Source organism: Phocoena sinus, chromosome 1, assembly GCF_008692025.1.
Source record: "Phocoena sinus isolate mPhoSin1 chromosome 1, mPhoSin1.pri, whole genome shotgun sequence".
In the NCBI taxonomy this organism is placed as follows: Eukaryota; Metazoa; Chordata; class Mammalia; order Artiodactyla; family Phocoenidae; genus Phocoena; species Phocoena sinus.
Window position 1 is genome coordinate 376239 of NC_045763.1, and position 13783 is coordinate 390021.

A 13783-nucleotide genomic window follows, 5' to 3' on the forward strand; every position below is an offset into this window, starting at 1 on the left:
CACCACACCCCTTTCCCTTCTTCCCCTATAAAATCTTGCCTGACCCTCGCCCGGGCGCGACTTCTCTGGCCCCTTTCTCTCGGACCAGTGAACCTCGCCCGGGAGCGCTCCCTAATAAAGCTCACTTGAAGCTTTCCTCTGTTTCGCGGTGCCGTTTGTTAAGATCCGACCTTACAGCTGGTGGGGGCGGGGGGGTTCCCGGGGGAAACAGCGAGGGGTGTGGAGCTGGCGTGGGCAGAGTCTCATCTTGGGGGTCCCTCTTGGGCTTGGTGACCCAGGTGGGCACATATCTGCCCCCATTCCAGGAAGCTGGCCTGAGTGGGGGTGGGGAGCCCCTCAGCACCAGCACCCTCCGTCCCCCACGCGCCGGCACCCTTGAGTCCCCTGCGCCTCCTGCCGCCCTGGGGGGGTCTCCCTCCTCCCAGCCTGGACTTGCTCAGGCCACCCGACCAAAGTGCCTGGTGGCAGCCTGTGCGCGCTGGGCCTGGGTACCCCAGCGGAGCCTCCAGCCTTGGCCCTGAAGCCAGCCCCTCCCTGCTCTGTGGGACCCCAGCTGGGGAGGGAGGTGAGTCCAGCAGGGAGGGAGAGGGGAGGGAGCAGATGCAGCGGCGGTGACCAGGGTCCGGGCAGGCCTGGTGGGGCAGAGGCCTCTCTGCTGACAGCAGGCCAGCGTGGAGGGAGGTGGCGGCTCCGGTGGCAGTGGCTCCGCGGAGCCCTTCCGAAGCACTGAGCTCCCTGGGCAGAACCCCCTCCCGGCCCCCCATGAGCCTGGCCTCTCTCCCAATCCCTCCACTGGGCTGGGCGAGTCCCAGCGTCCCCGCCCCTCCGCGGGGCAGGAATCCCCCGCCCGCTCGCCTCACCCCACTTGCCCCGCACTGACGTTCAGGGAGCTTGTCCCACGCAGGCCGCCCGCGGACTTTCCGCGCTGCGTCAGCAGAACGCACTCGACACCTGACTCACAGCCTCAGCAGGGGGCTGGGCCAGGGCTGGGGACCCCTTTCCCATACGTGGGAGTGGGGCAGTCAAGGGACCCAGAGGTGGGTGGGGGAGGGGTTGGCAGGACAGGAGATCTGGCCCGAGGACAGAGGGGCCAAGGGGTGTGGCAGGCAGGTCCCGGAACACCTGGCTGTCTCCCCTGAGGTCGCTCACTTGGCCCCAGGGGCTGCCCGGAACCAGGAGCCGAGGGGCTGGGAGAAGGGGCTGAGGGAGGGGTCCTTCCCCTGTGGGTGGTCCCAGAGCCCCCCCCACCCCCGCCTCCTTCCAGGAGTGGGGGGTGGAGGGCGACGCAGAACCCTCTCTCCTCCACCTGCCTTCTGTGAGCTGGGCCCACCTGCCCACTGGGACTGGATCGGGGTCAAGGGGCTCTCCTGGGCAGCGTGCAGGTGGGAGGGGAGGGCATGGTAGGTGGGGGAGGTGCTGTGCTAGAGCACTGAGCCACAGACAGACAGGTGGCCAGGTGTGCTGGCACCTGGAGAGTGCAGCTGCTGAGACTGCCTGCCACGCCCTGGATGCCACAGAGTCCTTATCAGACTCCCCAGGCATTGTCAGCCCTGTCAGGAGGCTGAAAAACTACTGCTCGCCTCTGCTGGGCAGGACCCCAGGACCGTGCCCCGAGGGAGAGAGTCCCGTGAGGTGACGGAGGCCAGCCAGTAGGAGGGCTTGGAGAGAGGGCGGGAGCCCTGCCAAACGAACCAGGCCATTCTGAGGCTGTCCACATCCTCCAGGAAGTGTTGGGTATAGAAACTGACCTTGCCCCGGATTGGGGACCCCAGTGACGCAAGGGCCGGCGCCCCACAGGGGCCAGCAGGATGTGCGGCCAGCCCGGAACCAGAAGCCGGAGCAGCGGTGGCCCAGAGACCAGACACACACCAAGGACCCCAGTGTCCCAACAAGTGCCAGGCAGGCACAGAGGGCAGGTGTGCGGCACAGCAGGCCGCCCCGTGGTCTCGGCTGAGGGCTTGTGTCTAGGACTGGAATGGCCCTAGCTTCTACCCCCTCCCCCCACCTAGGCTGGGAGGGGGCTGTGAGAACTGGCGGGGGAGACCCCGGAGCCTGTCCCCTCCCCACTCCCAGCACACGGCCACTCAGGCCACCGGACAAGCGTTTATTGAGTGCCACCTGCAGCCAGGTCCTGTGTTCCCACGGCCTCCTGTCCTGGGAACCAAGGAGCCACGGGCCCCACCCCAGCGGGGCCAGCAAGAGAGGCAGGCAGGCACGGTGCTCCTCTGTCCCCCTGGGGTTCAGCCACAGCTGCCTCCTGTCCTGCGTGATCCGGGGCACTGGTCACTGTCACCATCCCCCACCTGTTTCCGCCATTGAGGGGAGCAGGGCCGGGCCCAGGGCCAGCCTGCGCCAGCTCCGGGGGGGGGGGGCCTCAAACACACAGGTGCTCCAGGCGGCCCTTGCTCTCCGACAGCGGCGCGCCCCACTCCTCCTCGGGGAGCTGGCAGCTGCGGGCGTCCTCGGGCGGGGGGGGCGGGGCCTCTAGGAGCAGCTGCGTCTCTGCAGAGGGGCTGCGGTTAGCAGGCAGGCAGGCGCCCTCCTCCCCGTCCCCAGGGCACAACTGACCTGGGGGTCGCGCTCTCTGCCTCCTCAGCTGCCAGACGTGCAGGCTGAGCTGGGCCACGGTCAGGGCCAGGATGCAGGCGGCCAGGCCGAGGACGGCGGTCAGCAGGCCACGCGGCTCCGTGGGCAGCGGCCCTGGGCTGCACACGGCATCATGCGTCTTGTTCCCGGGGAACACAGTGGGAAACCCAAGCTTGGAGCAGCTGGGACGCACGGACACAGAGCCCTCGGTCAGCCCTTGGCCACGCGAGCAGCCCCTCAGCAAGGCTGCTGCCCTCCGAACCGTTGGGGGGGGGGCGGTCACTGCACCAGAAGGGACAGCAGAAGCCCCACCCTCGAGCCCACCTGGACCACCCGGCCACCGGAAGTCCCCACCAGGACTCACTCTGCCCAAGGTTTGCAGCGGCCCTCACGGCCCCCAGAGAAGGTCCCCGCGGCACAGTCAAAGCACTCGAAGCCGAAGTTGAACTTCCCTGGAGACAGACGGACAGACAGACACAGGCTGCGAGGGCAGCTGGTGTGGCCGAGGTGAGACCCACCTGGTGTCCAGGTCCACAGCACAGGGACCCCCACCTCATCTGTTTGACAGGGGCCCCAGGTGGCCACAGGACAAGGACCTGGGATAAATCAGGTCCCCCATGTGCCCCTTTCCAGGGCAGGCCATGACTCTGGGCTCAGTGGAGGGTCCCTGATGGGGATATGGGGGAGGGGAGGGACCTGCCTGCAGAGGCTGGAGGGTATGTGGCGGAAGGAAGGGGTGGAAGCCGAGGCCAGGCAAGAGCTAGGCTGGGCCTTCGCTCGGTCCGGAGGCCGGAAGGCGGGAGACCGGGGAGGGTCCCGGAGAGAGGGGTGAGGCTCTGCCCCAGCTGCCTCTAGGCCCGGCGCCATCCAACCTCACACAGCCCCCCCTCCGCCCTCACTCTCCCGGCCCACATGTGCTCAGCCAGGCGCCCCCGCATCGGGTCAGGGTGAGTGCAGGGCCTGGGCATAGTCAGAGCCAGGGCCTAAGGGCCAGACAGCCTCTGGATACCCTCACTGTTCCTCACAACCAGCGCTTAGGGCCATGGTCTCCGGCTGGAGAAGCTCAGGCCAAGAGAGAAGGCAAGGCTCCCAGAGCCACACTAACAGGAGGCACTGTGACCCCAGTGTGGGCTGGGATGCTAAAGCCAGAGAGCGCCCCCTACCCCGCCAGGGTACTGCAAGACCCCCAGTGCTGGCGCCCACCTGCCCGGAGGACGTGTCCGTACCCACCACTTGCGAGCTTCCTTGCACACCTGGCCTGCCAGGGCCACCCCCATCTGCCACTTACCTACAGGCCACGCCCCCTGGCCAGGCGGACAGGAGTAGTACTTGCAGCTCTTACACTGGGGGTCTCCACAGTGGAACTCAGGCTGGATACACTGGCAGTCCAGCTCAGGACAGACCCCCTCAGCTGGGCAGGGGACAAGCAGCCCTCTCAGCAGCTGGGCCGAGCCGCCCTCCCCTGGACGCCCCCCTCCTGGCCCTCCAGGGAAATGGGGGTGGCAGGGCAGCCCCAGCGGGCAGCACACCTGTCTGGAAGCCAGGACCCTGGCTCGGCCCAGCTGTGTCCCTCCCTCCTGGGCGCCCAGCTCCTCCACTCACCAGGCCTGGCTGCATCCCCCAACCGTCCCAAGCTGCTCCCACCCAGGGTGGCCATGACTTGGCATGTGACCCTGAGCCGTTCCTTCCTGGGAGACCTACTCCGCCTCCCCTGTCCGGGTCCTGCACTGCCCTCAGCTGCCAGGACCCTTGAGGCAGCCTGCCCGTCCCTCCCTGACCGCCGTCCATGGCTCCGCCGCACTGAGACCTGGACTCTCAGAGCCCCCTTCCCACTCCCCAGGTCCTGGCAGGGGGACACTCTGGGTGTTTTCCCTGCAATATCTGTCCCCAAACTGACCCATTTCACCTGCCCCTCACCCACAGATGCAGGTCTGAGGCAGGGAGCTGGGAGAAAGAGGGGTGCAACCCCAAACTGGGCAAGAAGTGGCCTGAGTGATAGCCAAGGGCTCACTCCCCACTCGGAAGGAACGGGGACAGCCCTCCTCCACCTTGGGACGTCAGACCTGCCTTGGGGAAGGCTCCTACACTCCTTGCCCCCGCCCACCCCCCAACCCCCAGGCCACTGGCCCGGTCTGGGCCGCTTCCGCCTCCCCGGATTGCGCTGGGATCAGGGCTCTGGACTCGGAAAACTACGGGGGGACGGGGCGCAGCGCTCTGCCCTCCGCGCAGGGGCTCCCGGCCCGCCTTACCTGGGATGCACGAGCGGCAGCAGCGCGCGCTGGTCCCCGTCCCATGCAGATGGCGGCCGGGGCCGCAGCTCAGACCCCCGGGGGGGTGCTGGGCCAGGCCCAGCGCGCAGAGCAGCGCGACGCCGCACAGGGCCACGCGCGCGACCCTCACCCCCATGGCACCCGCGGCACCCATGGCCGCGCGCGGCTCCGCGGTTTTAGGAGGCTGGCCCCTTCCGAACACGCCCAGACCCCGCCCCGCAGGCCGCCCCGCCTCTGCCACTCCCCAAGGGATCCCGAGGAATTGTTCCCATGGGGGACCCCCCAAGACCCTGCGACTCGGAATCCAGGGCATGGGCAGAGGTTTGGGGCAGTGAGACTGCTCTGGAGATTTCAGCAGTGGGCACGTGTCGTCACGTCTGTCCAAAGCACAGGACGCACCGCACGGAGGGACCCTGGTGTCAACTAGGGACTCTGGGTGACATGACCTGTCAGTGCAGGTTCGTCGTGTGTAACAAATGCACACTCTTCGGGGATATTTATGGGGGGTAGGCTTCCCCTCGCTGTTGCCGTGAACCTAAAACTGCTATAAAAGATAAATTCTTTTTTTAAAAACTTCAAGGGATGGGACTTCCCTGGTGGTCCAGTGGTTGGGACTCTGCGCTTTCACTGTCAGAGGCCCAGGTTCGATCCCTGGTCGGGGAACTGAGATCTGGCATGCCCAGAGGGACCCCAAGGGAGAAGAGAAGGTCCCATCACAGGCTGCAGAGCACCTGACAACGGACAAGGGGGCATGCGGGAGACCCACATGGGGGGGGTGACCTTGGGGGATTCCTAAGTGATCATGCCCTTTGGCCCAGGCATTCTTATCCGGAAACTAAATATGACCCAAATGTGTGTGCCTTGTCAGGGGAAACACCGCGCGTATACCCAGCCACATCCTTGGGGAGGGGGGGCGGGGGGGAGGGGGTCAGAAATGTTTTCTATGTAAAACTTGTGGCCTCCGGGCCTGAAGGAACTGGAGTGTGCGTGGGCACCGGATGCGGGGTGGCAGACAGTGCCCTGAGTCATTGGGGGTGGGGTGCACCCCCAACAAGGGTGGACTCAGCAGGGACCATTCCTGGCTGAGCCCCCTCCCCACCTCCAGCTTCTGCAGGGGGACCCCACGGGCTTTTAAAGATCTTCTCTGATGCCCAGAGCAGGTGGGATGAGGCACTTCGTCCTCTGTGACGCCTCCAGACCCCAGACCCCACTCCTACCAGAAGTCCTCGAATCCCAGCACTGAGCAGCCTCAGAACCCATCCAGGGGTCAGGACAAGCCCCCTGCACCCCGCCTTTCTGGAGATTAGAACAAGCTCCCCCCCACCCCACCCCAAATTGGCCAACGGGGCCTGGCTGGGCTCTTGACATGCAAGCCCCCCCATAGCCACACACACACTTGTGGGCTGCAGCCTCGCTGATGCCTGCTGGGAAGAGCTGGCTAGGAGAGACCAGGGCATTGATTGAACCTTGCCGCTGGGGGAAGAGGGGGCTGCCCAGGCTGCAACTCTGCTGGGCAGATGTCAACCCAGATCTCCCCACACAAATCCAGTCATCCTGGAGGATGTGGAAGGCCGGCCCCGACGGAGCTCTTGAGCCACAGAGAACTCAGCCTCCAACTCACCGTGAGACTGTCTCTTGTCTGTCTGAGCCTCAGTTTCCCCACCTGGCACCAAAGGGCTTGGGGGCCCCGGCCTCCCCCAGGAAGCCTCCCCAGATTTCTCGGCCCTCCAGTTGAGGCTTGGTACAGGGACAGCGGGTGGAGACTTCTGGGAACGCTGCAGGGGTGGGCAGTGGGGTGCCAGGAATGTGATTCTGGTGGCGCCACCGGCTGGAGGTGTGTTGCCGGCTGTGACCTGGTGACCTGGGCAGACCCAGAAGACTTGGTTTGAGACCCTTTGAGACCTGCAGCTGCCGCCTCGTCTGATGGGGCATCTGTCCTTTTCAGAGGGAAATGACAGGGATTAGCAGTTTTGTGACTCAACTATTGTTTTCAAGTGCCAGGATGCACAGGGCCCTCCTCAGAGAAGCAGCTGGGCCCTACAGGAGAGGGAGGGGTCTCCAGGACAGCTCTGGCTGCTAGGGGGTAAGGTGAGGCCACCCTGTCTGAGGACCCCCCCAGACCTCGGCTCAGCTCCTAGATGGGGAGGAGGGTCTGAGCCATCCCGGGACCCCAGGGAAAGGTCAGGAGTGGAGAACTCAGCAGTCCTGGCCCTTCTGCCCGTGTTCAAGGCCTGAGCAGTCCGGTCTGTACCAGGATGGCATCACCCCAATTCTGGTTAGCGCCTGAGTGAGAAAATATGATAAATCCCCTACAAATGACATTTGTCTGACAAGATCATATCTGTTGGCCCTTCTGGAAGCTGGGCCAGCCCATCAGGCACCAGGGGGCAGCTGTCTGCCCGAGGGGGCTGCCACCCGCAGCAGCAGGAAACCAGAGGCAGGGTTGTGTGTAACAAGAGGCAAAAGCGCGTCAGGGTTGGGGGCCTGCGTCTGCTCTCCTGTCCCTGAGGCTCTGGAAGGCCCCTCCCACACAGACACAGGGTTACCGCAGAGCTTCTGTAACCGGGCACTGCGGGGGAGCAGATTTCTATCTGCTCACGGTATTTTCCTAGACTCTTTGAGCAGCTCGTCACATTTTTCATCATTTGTCTCAGCTCACAAGTGACGCGCGTTCACGGGGCAGAGAGTCCCAAGCAGAGTCCAGGGGTTAACCTGGAGGGCTGTGGGGGCAGGATGGGGAGCCAGGTGGGGCCCTGGAGCAGGGAGGAGCCAGGGTGGGTGCCTGTGGGCCCCCCGGGGGGTGGGGGGAGCTCTGGCGGGGTTCCACACGGGAGGGGCGGTTGTCAGCAGAGACAGGGAGTGGAGAGCGTGCTTAGTTAGCGGCAGCAGCCGAGGAAAGTGAAGGTGGCCAGCCTCCTTCCACCCACCCGTCAGCTGTTCAGAGGTGGAGCCACCAGGCTGGGGGCAAGGTGGGGGGCTCACAGCTGGGAAGTTTGGGGAGGAAGCCCACGACCTTCGACCTTCCATTCCCCAAGGATCTGGGCCCCTCCCCCGGGCCCCTTCATCAAGTCAGTTAGCTTCTCTGCACAGCCTGCACACTGCCCAGGGGCCACAGGCCCCAGGCCAGTGGTGCCTGTTTGCTGCCCGTTTCCAGGGCAGAGAGGACGTATTGTGTTCACTGCTGCAACCCGAGATCTTTCCAAGAACACGTGGATGGTTCGGTCTCCCCTTTGCCCCCGGGAGGTCCGAGGGACCAGCCAGGGTTCAGAGGTTTGAGGAGAGGTGGGAGGGCCTCCAGGGCAGCTGTGCGGAGAAAGCCAGCCTGAGAAACTGGGGGGCGGGGGGGGGGCGCAGCACACGTGTCAGGGGCGGACCTTTGGCCGCTGTGAGGGCGCTGGCCTGTGGGATGATGCCCAGTCCTGGCCCACAGGTGGGTGAAGGGAGGTAGCAGGCTGGGAGCTCAGAGGTGTGCATCTTTGCCAGGTCCACCGGTGGGGGGCCTCGGGCTGTCGCATTTCTCTGCTCCCACCTCCCACCCCCACCCCACGCCTGAGCCCCCGCCCAGCACCTCGGTGGTCTTTTATTTTGGTTAGTAGTAGCTCTTAAATCTATCACAAACCCCGAGGGCGCAAACTGTGGGCGGCCTATGGGCTGTGGAGCGTTTCCGATGAGCCGTTTAACCCGCCCACCTCGCCTGCAGGGAGGGGCGCTGTGGGGGGGGAGGGGTGGCGGCCACAGCCCACGGCTCAGTCCTGTGTCCCCAGGGCGGGCTCGGCCCCAAGTCTGCGCAGCTGCCAGAGCAGGCGCTGCCCCCAGTGCCAGTCAGCGGGCCTGTCCGACCACTCGGCCTCGTACAGCCCACTCTGGTGCCCACGGACGCTTGGGTTTCCCACCTGGGAACATTTTCACATAAAGCTGCACATTTTGTTCGCGCCCAGGGTGGACGAAGGGTCAGCCCAGTCAGAAGCCTCCAGTTTCCCTGAGGGACTCGGGGGCCCTGCAGGCATCAGTGGGGGTCCCAGGGTCACCACACACTCAGGTCTAACAGGGCGTGGGGCTTGAGAAGAAACAGACGCTCGTGCCCTCTCCTGGGAGGGGCCCCAGAGACCCTGAGGGGTTGTCCTAAAACCCCCTTTGGGACCAGTGCCTCCTCAGGGCTCCCTCCCACCCAGCAACCCCTGCCGGGCCCTCCCAAGTAGCCCCAGAGTGGGTGCGTGGGGTCCGTCGGGCCGGGCTAGCATCGCGCTTGCCAGGCAGGGCTCGCAGCTCCCCATGCACTTATTTTGGCTGCCACGCTCCCCAGAGGCGCTGGGAGGTGCCCAGCGAGCAGGACAGCTGCCCCAGGTCTCTGAGGGAGCCAGAGGAGCCCCTACCCCACAGCCAGCCCCCGTGTGTGCAGCCCTCAGACCACTGGTGCCCAGTCAGAGGCCCACATTTGCCAACGTCGTTTATTGGGGCCACCCTGGGTGGGGAGTACGCACAGCATACATAGCAGGGCCCAGGATGCCAGCCCAGGAGCGCCTAAAACGGCACAGGGCGGGGGGACAGGGCGCCAAGGTCCGGGGGTGACGGGGTGGGACGGCCTGCGTCGGGGGGCCCCCGCCTGGGGAGGGGCACCGGCTCCTATGCCAGCGGACATTGCTCAGATCTTGGCCAGGCTGGAGTTGGCGTCGGCATGCTCCTCTTGGATGGGGGTCCGGAAGCTGTTTGCCCCTGCGGAGGAGGAAGGGGTGAGGGGTGGGGGGCGGGAGGTGGGCGGGGGTCCCAGCCTCCCGCAGGCAGCGCGCTCTGGGGCCCACCGAGAGCACTCACCGGGGGGCTTGGGGGCGTTGGGCGTCGGCCTCCAGGCCCTGTGGTGCAGGAGCAAGGCCAGCGCGGCAGCCACGGGGCCGAGCAGGCCCAGGCCCAGGCCCAGGCCCAGGACAGCGGCCAGCTCGGGGCCTGCGGGGAGGCAGGGCCCGCTGGGATGGGGTCCACCAGGGAAGGAGTCCACCGCAGGAGGGCCGCACCCAGGCCAGCGGGCAGCTCCACCCACCCTCCCCGCCACCCCACCCCCCTTGGGTTGGGGGAGGGCCCTGCTGGGGCGAGGCCAGGCCCCCTTACCCTTGGGGGGCTCTGCGTGGGGCGTGGAGGGCCCCTGTGAGGCCCTCGGCCAGGTGGTGGTGGGCTGAGCGGGGGTGGACCGGGCTGCGGGGCCCTGGGTCTCCCAGGCTGGTGTGAGTCGGGGGCTCCTGTCCTCACAGACAGCGTCCGAGCTGTTGCTGGCCGCCTGCAGTGTTCGCTTTCCTAATGAGGTGCAGCTGAGCGGGGCAAGGGTGTTGATCAGGCCAGAATGTCCCCCACCCCACTCGTCCCCCACCAGTGGGACGGGCCGAGAACTGGGGCAGGACCAGGGAGATGTGAGGGGCGACAGGGGTCCACAGCGGGTCACTCAGGCAGCATCAGAGTCCAGCCCAAAGGTGGCGAGGAGAGAGACCAAGGTCCCTGCCAGCCCCCAGGAGCCTGGGCCTCCCCCGGCCTCCCCCGCCTTCGCAGCCTGCTTCCCACACCCGCTCCCCTGACCTGTTCCCGCCTGCACCCCTCTCTCCCAAACCCCTGCCTGCTCTTTTCCTGCCCCCACCAGGTCAGCTCAACAAGGACGGGGGCCTCTCAGCTGTGAATGAGTGAGGGTCTCACACCCTCCCGGGCCTGGGCTGGGGTCTCACGGCCTCCCCACTCCAGCCCAGCAGGAAGGCCAGTGGGAGGAGGCTGGGTCAGGGCCGAGCAGGGGTCGTGGGGGCGGGGCAGGGACTAACGTGGGGGGGGGCGGGGGTGCTAACAAGGGGGGGAAGGGGCCACGGGGTGCCAGGCCCCGGAGCTCCCAGCCAGCAGCTTCCTACTCCCAGACCTGACCCCTGGCTCCCAGACCCCAGGCCACCCAAACCCTCCAGCCCCGGGGACACTCACTTGGTCCAGGGCTGGCAGGCCTGGTCGTTGCCCGGGGAGAAGTGTCCTGGTGGGCACGGGGCACAGTCTGCAACAGAGTCAGCAGGCTCTGCCCATCTGCCACCCCTGGGGGGCCCAGACGCTCAGCCCCCAGGGCCTCCAGCAGTCCCTCTCTGCCTACATGCCATGCACTGGCCACGACCTGGGAGCCCCCCAGCCCCTGTCTTGGCCTGACCTGCCGGGGGGAGAGGGCACTCGGCCAAGCCTGGGGTCGGGGTGCTGAGGGGAGGTGACAGCGTGTGAGGGACATGCTCCTTCCACATGGTTCCAGAGGCACCCCTCACCAACTCCACGCTTGTAGCCATAGCCGTCCTGGGGCTGGGTGCCCGGCCTGCAGCCGCAGACCGTGTCTCTCGTGGGTGTGCATCTCTGCTTGGGCTCGCTCCCACTTCCTGGGGGTCGGGTAGGGTGGGCGCAGTCAGTGGGGAGGCCAGAGACACAGAGCAGGCTGGAGGACCGAGGCTGAGGGTCTGCAGCTATCTCCCCCGGGGCCAGCTGCCCCCTCGCAGCCGGGTGGCCTCTGGTCCTCTCCCATCCCCGGATGCCACGTCCCTCTTGGCCACACAGCCCCAGGGGTCACCCCGTGGCAGCTCTGTCCGCTCTTCCCACCCCTCCTCCAGCCTGCTCAGGACCCTCTGTGGTCCTTGACTCTGGGTCTCACCCACTCAGCCACATGGCCCTGGCCCTCTGGGAGGGGGAGGAGCCCCATGGGTGGCCTCAGCTGACTGTGGTACTCTGGGGCAGGGGAGGGCAGGCCCCGGCGTGGTCTGGAGTTTGCTCCGAGGCCCCGTGTGAAGTAGGTACCAGCGGGGCCGGGGCGCCTGGCGGTGCTCACTCTGGTTGCACTGTGTGCAGGGCTTGCAGGCCTCGTAGTTGACCGCCTCGTTGTAGAAGCCGGGCTCACACGGACGGCACACCGTGTCCCGGGCGCGGGTGCAGCGGCTCTCCATCCCATAACCTGCCACGGGAGGCCGGGCTCAGAGCTCCCCACAGCCTGGCCTTCCCCACAGCAGCCCCCGACCGCCTCTGGCTGGCCCACCATCCCATCCCAGGCGTGGCTCCAGGTCACCCACTTGCCCTAAGTCCGCTCGCCCCACGGTGCCTCACCACGTGACCCCATCTGTGGGTCCCTGTGTCCCCTGACCCCGTCTCCTCATCCTGGGTCCCTGTAGGCACCCCTCCCCCACTCCACGTCCAGGCCACTCACCTGGCTGGCACTCCTTACAGCACCTGCTGCCACTGGGGTAGGTGTCCCCAACACATCTGAGCCGGGCCGCAGCGCCCAGCGCGAGCCCCAGGAGCAGGAAGGCCGAGCCCGGCGCCCTGGGTGGCTGGGCTCCCACGCGCATTCTCGGCTGCTCTCAGCCCCACAGCTCGGGAGTCTGGGGTTTTTCCTTGCAGGATGTGGCTATAAGGGCTGCGGGGGAGGGGTGGGGAGGGCAGGAGGAGGGGACCAGGAGGAAGGAGGCCCCAGGAAGCACTGGAAGGCAGCCTGTGTCCCGGCCCTGGGCTTCTCTTCTGCCCTGGGCGCCAAGGCCCCCAACCCTGCGATAACGGCCGTAGGCCTCAGGCTTGGCCCAGCCAGCAGCTGCAGTGTGCAGATCCAGGGCCTGAGTGAGGACCCGCAGCCCCCTGACCCCTGCCAGGGCCACCAGCCCAGGTCCTCCAGCCCAGCCGGTCTGCACCGACCCCTCCCCCTGGACCCCTCCCACTCCTGTCTCACAGGAAACTGGAGCCCCTTCGGCCAGGCATCCTGGCTGTCCCCCTGCCCTGCCCAGCCTGGCCAAGCTGCCCGGACCGGGGTGGTCTTGGGATCCCTCCACCTGGCTCACTCCTCCTGGGCGCCTCCCTCTCTGCAGGGCAGAGCCCTAAAGAGGAGCGGGGGGCTCACCCTGAGGCCAGTCCTCACCCCTGCCCCACAAAAGGGTGCCCAGAGCACATGGGTGAGCCAGGGCAGCACACTGGGTCAGGCATCAGGTGCAGGGGGAGGGCTGGTGGTGTCCAGGGCTCCAGAGCATGGTCACTGGTCCAAGTGTCCAAAACTAGCTCGGACCAATGCCAGCAGCCCTGGTGGGTCAGATGCCTCATGACCAGTGCCCACAGTGAGTGCGCAAGCACGTGAGGGTGTGTGCTGGTGCGAGAGGGAGAGAGCAGCTGAGCATCCTTGAACACAGCAGGCATCTGGGACTGAATCCACGTTAGTGCCCTAAACCCACATGTGGAAGCTTGATCCCCGTGCAGCTGTACTGGGAGACCGGGGCCTCTCAGGAGGCCATAAAGCCTGGGTGGGGTCACAGGGTGGGCCTGATCCAGTGTGACTGGTGTCCCTACAAGAGGAAGAGGGCAGGGCACAGACACGAACAGGGCAGACCATGTGAGGACACAGGGAGGAGAAAGGCCTCAGGAAACACCAACCCTGCCCACTCCTCGGTCTCTGGACGTCCAGCCTCCAGGACTAGCAGAGGGTAAACGTCTGTGCTGCAAGCCACCCGAGCAGACCGAACACGTGCTGCTGGGCGAGCCCTGCCCGGTGCCCTGGGGGTGGCGTGTGCCTGGGAGCGTGCGCCAGCCGTGTGTGCAGCACACGTGTGTGGCGCTGGCTCCACATGCCGGGATGTGTGTGTGCTGCTCCCATGAGCACCTGGGCATGTGCCTGGGGCGGGGTATCCCGTGAAGACAGACTCTCCGCTCTGCCCCCTGGCCGGGCAGGGGCTGTCTCCCTAAAAACTCTGGAGGCCATGCCAGGCTCTCCCTGCGCCACACCCACCCCAGGTTTAGGGTGTTCCTGCAGCACCACTGGGACAGGAAAGAGAGCTCCCGTGTCCTCAGGACAGGTGGGGAGGGCCTTTGTGCCGGCCCTCCGTGGGGCACGAGGGAGGAGCACAGGTGCCCGTGCACACACGTGTGTACATGCTCCCTCTCATGCAAAGCTCTGATCCTGG

The 13783-nt window shown here is 66.5% G+C and overlaps 2 protein-coding genes across 3 annotated transcripts; both read right to left on the bottom strand.

Moving 5' to 3' along the window:
- Positions 1-2084: 2084 nt before the first annotated feature.
- On the bottom strand, positions 2085-5013 carry TNFRSF18 (TNF receptor superfamily member 18). The gene is made up of 5 exons (XM_032650235.1): positions 4836-5013; positions 3875-3997; positions 2951-3038; positions 2569-2768; positions 2085-2502 (listed from the first exon to the last, which is right to left on the bottom strand). The coding sequence occupies exons 1-5, from the start codon at positions 5008-5010 to the stop codon at positions 2375-2377; spliced, it is 714 nt and encodes a 237-aa protein (XP_032506126.1). The 5' UTR covers positions 5011-5013; the 3' UTR covers positions 2085-2374.
- Positions 5014-9312: 4299 nt separating this feature from the next.
- Positions 9313-12593, bottom strand: TNFRSF4 (TNF receptor superfamily member 4). 2 transcript variants are annotated; one of them, XM_032645478.1, is made up of 7 exons: positions 12049-12593; positions 11677-11799; positions 11126-11233; positions 10803-10869; positions 9960-10156; positions 9669-9797; positions 9313-9569 (listed from the first exon to the last, which is right to left on the bottom strand). In XM_032645478.1, the coding sequence occupies exons 1-7, from the start codon at positions 12188-12190 to the stop codon at positions 9499-9501; spliced, it is 837 nt and encodes a 278-aa protein (XP_032501369.1). In that variant the 5' UTR covers positions 12191-12593; the 3' UTR covers positions 9313-9498. The 2 variants fall into 2 exon arrangements, with proteins under 2 accessions (XP_032501369.1, XP_032501360.1); XM_032645469.1 differs by having other exon boundaries at positions 9313-9559; positions 9656-9797.
- Positions 12594-13783: the final 1190 nt, after the last annotated feature.

What these genes read in the sequence shown, in the direction of transcription:
- TNFRSF18 (XM_032650235.1), bottom strand. Translation starts at nt 5,010, where the DNA reads ATGGGTGCCGCGGGTGCCATGGGGGTGAGGGTCGCGCGCGTGGCCCTG. An exon ending in CTGCCGCTCGTGCATCCCAG is followed by an intron (nt 3,998 to 4,835) that starts GTAAGGCGGGCC and finishes TCCCCTGCCCAG; the next exon opens with CTGAGGGGGTCTGTCCTGAG. An exon ending in CCAGGGGGCGTGGCCTGTAG is followed by an intron (nt 3,039 to 3,874) that starts GTAAGTGGCAGA and finishes GTCTGTCTCCAG; the next exon opens with GGAAGTTCAACTTCGGCTTC.
- TNFRSF4 (XM_032645469.1), bottom strand. Translation starts at nt 12,190, where the DNA reads ATGCGCGTGGGAGCCCAGCCACCCAGGGCGCCGGGCTCGGCCTTCCTG. An exon ending in GCCTGCCAGCCCTGGACCAA is followed by an intron (nt 10,157 to 10,802) that starts GTGAGTGTCCCC and finishes TGCCCCGCTCAG; the next exon opens with CTGCACCTCATTAGGAAAGC. An exon ending in CCACGCAGAGCCCCCCAAGG is followed by an intron (nt 9,798 to 9,959) that starts GTAAGGGGGCCT and finishes GCCTCCCCGCAG; the next exon opens with GCCCCGAGCTGGCCGCTGTC.